At 38.8% G+C, this 6000-nt stretch overlaps 1 protein-coding gene across 5 annotated transcripts in view; it reads left to right on the forward strand.

The window, feature by feature from the left end:
- Nucleotides 1-6000, forward strand: part of LOC109824345 (ABC transporter I family member 11, chloroplastic) — a 31066-nt gene that overhangs the window by 22242 nt on the left and 2824 nt on the right. For all 5 annotated transcript variants that reach the window (XM_020390923.1, XM_020390919.1, XM_020390920.1 and 2 more), the window contains exons 6-9: nucleotides 3921-4035; nucleotides 4143-4229; nucleotides 4320-4368; nucleotides 4595-4679. In XM_020390923.1, the coding sequence (XP_020246512.1) occupies nucleotides 3921-4035; nucleotides 4143-4229; nucleotides 4320-4368; nucleotides 4595-4679 (336 nt within the window). The remainder of the gene's footprint in view (nucleotides 1-3920; nucleotides 4036-4142; nucleotides 4230-4319; nucleotides 4369-4594; nucleotides 4680-6000) is intronic.

The following is a 6000-nucleotide window of genomic DNA, read 5'->3' on the forward strand; positions in this document are numbered from 1 at the left end:
CTAATAATCTATTCCATAAGATTGAGTAAACCCTTTGGCGACCAGCCGAGCCTTTAACCTCTCAATGCACCAGCCGAGCCTTTAACCTCTCAATGCTTCCGTCAGCCTTATGTTTGATAATAAAGACCCACTTACAGCCAACCGGTTTCTTCTTGGGAGGAAGATCTATTATCACCCATGTGCCATTCTTCTCCAATCCTCTGATTTCTTCACTAACTGCCTTTCTCCATTCTGGATTCTTGAGAGCCTTCTGGACAGAGTTAGGAACCTGTACACTATCAAGAGTAGACACAAAGGCTTTGTAGGATAGTGACAGTCCTTCATTTGAGATAAATTGGCAAATAGGATGATCTATACAAGTTCTGACACCCTTTCTCAGAGCAATTGGAATATTTAAATCATTCATGGTAGGTGTTGTAGTCTCAAGATCAGTGTTTTGCTTACCAGAGTGAATTTGAGAAGGCATTGGATCCGGATTAGCTTCTTGGTCAAGTATGAGAGAAGTTGTGTGCTCTATCTCCTTTCCAGATTTCTTCCTCCGGGAGTAAACAAGTAGCTCCTTGTTTGCACTTTGTTGAGGACTGTTTCGGACAGGGGAAGGACTTTGACCCTTAGGTTGTGGAGAAGAGGTTGTATGGTCAATGGTTCCTAGTTGAGGAGTAAACTGTGAGATGGGTGATGAATTAGGCTGAAGTGAGAGTGATGTGTCCTTAGACCCGGACTGCATATCAAGATCCCAAAGCTGATATTCACTTATGGTCTCCCCCTGAATTGCAGGTTTGGGAAAAAAGGGTTGATGTTCGAAAAAGATCACATCCATTGGGTTGTAGACTCTTTTTGTTATGGGGGAATAGCACTTATAACCCTTTTAGTGTGATGAATACCCAAGAAAGATACATTTGATGAATTTTGTATCTAACTTGCCATGGTTTTGAGATTGTATATGGACAAATGCAGAACACCCAAACACTTTAGGGTATAAAGACGATATGAATTTAGTGTGTGGGAAGTTTTGGAGAAGAATTTTACATGGAATTTGGAATTTGAGGACTCTGAAGGGCATTCCGTTGATGAGGTATGTAGCTGTGAGTATTGCTTCTCCCCAGAAATGTTTTGGCACATGGGTTAAGAACATGAGAGACCTAACTACCTCCAACAGGTGTCTGTTTTTCCTCTCTGTAACCCCATTTTGTTGGGGAGTGCCAACACAGGAGCTTATGTGGATAATACCTTGACTCAGGAGATAGGTTTCTAGGATAGATTTGTAGAATTCTTTGGCATTGTCAGTTCTGAGAACTTGAATCTTGGTCTGGAATTGTGTTTGAATCATGGAGTTGAAATTTTAGAAAATTTGTCCCACTTCAAACTTTTCTTTCATGAGGAACACCCATGTCAATCTAGTATGATCATCAACAAAGGATACAAACCATCGTGCTCCCGTTATATTCCTTACCCTTGAGGGGCCCTATACATCAATTAAAGCGAAGGGACGAGATGGTTTGTATGAGGAATTTGGATAGCTATTATGAGTGTGTTTAGATTTTTGACAAACTTCACAATCAAAAAACTTGGGATTTTTATTGATAAATAACGATGGAAATAGTTTTTTGAGGTACATGAAATTCGGATGACCAAGACAATAGTGCCATAACATAACTTCACTATCTTTATTGACACAAGTATTTAAACATGACTGACTCTTAAACGAAACACATCTCGAATTCTGAATTTGGCTTCCTGGAGGATTATCATATTTGAGGAGATAGAGTCCAGAACACATCTCAGCACTGCCAATCGTCTTCCCTGAATCCAATTCCTGAAATTCACAATGGTTAGGGAAAAATTTAGTTACACAGTTGAGATCACGAGTTAATTTGCTAATGGAGAGTAAATTGCAGTCCAAATTAGGAACATGAAGAACCAACTGTAGGATTACATCCTTTGTGATTCTGATTAAACTTGTTCCCTTAACCTTGGATAGAGACCATCTGCTATTCGGACATCATAATTCTCAGGACATGGGCTGTACTCGTGAAATATGGTAGCATCTCCCGTCATATGATCTGATGCTCCTGAGTCAATAATCCAAGGACTTGTGTAACATTTGTTAACAGCAAAGGCCTTTGAAAGATTACTTTTATGTGCTAACATGCTAGACTAGGAGGAATCAGTTTTTGGCGGAGATGAAACATTCTGACTAAACAGTTTGTGCAGAACTTCAAGTTGTTCTCTAGTGAATGGATTATTCTCGGCTTGAGTAGAACTTGTATGACTCTCCGTGTCGTCTGAGATGGCTGCAACATTGACTCGGCTTTCTCTGTCGTTGTTTGGTCGAGATGGCTTCCAATTAGCGGGTTTGCCATGGATTTTCCAGCAATTCTCCCTGAGATGTCCTGGCTTGCGGCAGTGATCACACCACAGTCTTCCTTTCCTCTGCCTGTTCTCATGGGAGTTGTTTGTCTGAGGTCCACAGGCTGCTAATGCAGATCCGTCAAATGTTGGAGCAGAGTTTTGTGATCCCATCATTAACTTCTTTCTGCTTTCCTCTTGACGAACTTCAGAGAAGGCCTTCCTGATGCTTGGAAGAGGTTTCATAGCCATCACTCTCCACCTGACTTCGTTTAGGTTTTCGTTGAGACCAAGAAGAAATTTTAAAGTTCTTTTCTGCTCCATGATTTTCCTGTACAGTTTTGTGTCCTCGGTGCACTTCCATGGATGGATTTCAAACATGTCAAGGTGTTGCCAGTGTCGGGTGAGGGTATTGAACTATTGAGTGACTGTGAGATCTCCTTGGCGCAGGTTATGTAGGGCGGCTTCAACCTCAAAGAGTTCTAAAGTGTTTACAGAACTGGAATATGTTTTCCTCGTTGCATCCCATATCTCCTTTGCAGTCTCGTATAGGAGAAAATTTTCTCATATTTCATTGGTCATTGAGTTGATCAGCCAAGACATGATCATGTGATTCTCAATCTTCCATGTCCTAAATTTAGGATCTTTCTTTTCTAAAATTGTGACTTCACCAGTGAGGTATTCGTCCTTGCCTTTCCCACAAATGAACATCATTACTGATTGGGACCATTAAAGATAATTGTGGCCATTGAGTTTATGACCAGTGGTGAGAATAGGAGTGCCTTCTGTTCCTCCATGATGGCTGTGGGCTCGAGCCAATTTGGGGCTGGAGGTCACTTCTGATGTCGAACCTGATTTCTCAGTAGCCATGCCGTACTTGGTCATGAGGGAGAATTAGGCTTAGGTCTCAGAATGGCTCTGATACCATGTAGATTTTGAGAGAATGAAAAACTCTGTTTTTCTCAATATTCTTGAATGAAACGTATAGCTATATATATAGAAAAGCTAACCCTAACACACAATCCTAGGAATATGTGAAAAGCCTGTGTTTCTTGGGCAGCGCTCTTGCTACTGCTCCGCAGGCTACCATTTGATTCTCTTAAACCTTTAACTTTATTTACTATTCTTATTCATAGGTAACTTTTGTCTAACAATCTAGAAGAATTAGACTCGTATTTTAATAATGCTTTCCTTGGGTATATTACAAGAGATGCCTCTAATAGATTGCAAATGTTGGTTGGTTTTCATTGATTATTTGCATGATTACATCCTTTTAATTTCTTACTTCGGAAGAAATAAGTAAAGAAAAAAAGAAAACAAATGTGAACTACAGTAGTATAAATATCTTCTCATTGTTGATAATGAAAAAATCAGAATGTGGGAGATTTTTAACACTCTCTTCTATAGATTTTTGTATAATTTATGAGCTCCATAAAGGCAAATCTACTCTGGACATGGAATCCATTATCAAATTCTAGTCTGTAACATTGAATAGCACGTGCATCTCCGGTCAGGTGTTGATTTTCAAATATAGTTTTTACAACTGTTAAACTTATAATATTGTATGCTAGATTTTTTCTTGCAGATACTGTTATTGAGGAAATTACTTTTGGGTGGCCACGACAGAAAGCAGATAATGCAATGAGGGAGCAACTCGGTTTGAGACTTCAATATGCAATTAATGCGGTACCTGAAATTGTTCTATAAGTCTATGTATGTTTCTAAAGGTTGCTTGCAGCTTCAGCTAAGTAATTAAATTACTGAGTCATAACATCCAGATAAATCTATTTCAGGTTGGTTTAAATACTATCCCTTTAGATGAAGACCCACATTCTCTTAGCGGTGGCTTCAAGAGACGCCTTGCCTTGGCAATTCAATTGGTAGGAAACTATAGATTACTGGTACATCTGTAAATCAATATGATTAATCTCTATAAAAATGCACTATCTGATAGCAAGTGTGCTTCTCAGGTTAATAAACCAGACCTCTTGCTATTAGACGAGCCTCTAGCAGGCCTTGGTATGGACTTTCCTTTCCTGTTTAATATTTGTTTTCTAATTTTCTTATGTGTTTCTCATCAATTATATTACCATCAATTGTACTTTAGAGGCTACGGTCTGATTTTGACATCTTTTGAATGTCTAAACATTGTACGCATGGTATTTGTTTGTGCAAATCCTTGTAATCTGTTTCTCCAATTGAAAACATGGTACAACTTTTATGAAAATTTCGCTGATGAAATCAGATTGGAAAGCTCGTGCGGATGTTGTGAAGTTGCTTAAGCACCTAAAGAAAGAGCTAACTTTACTTGTCGTCAGCCATGATCTCAGGTGAGTACACCATCTCTATATACTTCTCTGGCTGCTAAGTAAACAGTGCTCATTTTTACCTTATATTATATCTGTGACTGTATATTATATCCGTGGTGTATAAATCATCATTGCCCTTAACAAAGTCATTATAACATGAAGTTATGTTCTTCTGCCTCCGACAAAATCTGACTGTTTTGTGGGTCACTGTACTAAATTAGGTTCTTTATATGTGCAAAACAACCATATATATATATGTACTAGTCAAATATGCATATGTTGTAGAAGAAAAAGCAATATATAGCCATGCATTTTTTTTTTCTGAAGTTTGGACCAAGAATCTCTTAGATTGTTTAGTAAAAGGTCCTTATGAAGTTCATTCAAACTATTAGATCTACCTATTCGCAGTGATGATTTCCTGTCCCTACTATCTGAGAACTATTTGTTAAGGTAAGGATTTTCTTTTCTTGCGGACCTTTTGGGGGTTTTATTTTCTTTTCCCTGCTTTTTGCTGTGTTACATTCATCCTCTTCTGTCTTGATACAACTCTGAATACCTATCCTTCTTGTTGGCCCCTCCTTAATTTTTTTTTCTGTATGCCTTGGTACCATCTTTGTTCTCCATCAGCTTGTGATGAGGACAATAATGTCAATTTTCATATTGTTATTTGACTTTCTTTTATTTTAGTTTTGAATAAGGAAGATTTGGCAAGTTTGATCATATCTTAATTTAGTTTTAATTGTGAGAAATTTGAGGAATTTTTCTATTTTGGTAGGATTTTAATTTTTGAATTTTGAATTTTGAATTTTAAATTTTGAATTTTGGGTCAAGTTTAGTAGTTAATCAGTTTTTAATATCTGAGTAATTTGAGGAATCTGATCAATTTTGAGAGATTTTGTAATTGCTCTATAAAAGCACGGATGTAATCAGAATGAAAGAATAATGAAGAATTGAATGAAATATTTTGTTAGGTAATTTTGTGTGAAGCCGAATGTTGGTGTGAAACATCGGGTGTGAAACCCTAGGCCGATTCTTCTTCTCCTCTTCACAACCGCCAATCTCCTCTTCACAGCTGCCAATCTCGTCTTTCACAGTCGACAACCTCCCACAAAAACGCCACGCCCTCCCCTAATCCCCTCCCCCTCAGGCCATCCGACTCCTCTCCAAACAGCTGTGTTATTCTCCTCCCTAAGCAGCCGCGCTCAGCCCTTCACCTTCTCCACTTGTTGCGGCCTCCTTTCCCGTTCAGTCCCCAACTCCATCTCACACAGCCATCGCTCCTCCCTGCTTCTCCACCTACAAACAGCCCGCCAAAACCCCCTGCTTCCTTCAATGAAGTCGC

This window comes from Asparagus officinalis, chromosome 9 (assembly GCF_001876935.1).
Source record: "Asparagus officinalis chromosome 9, Aspof.V1, whole genome shotgun sequence".
NCBI lineage: Eukaryota > Viridiplantae > Streptophyta > Magnoliopsida > Asparagales > Asparagaceae > Asparagus > Asparagus officinalis.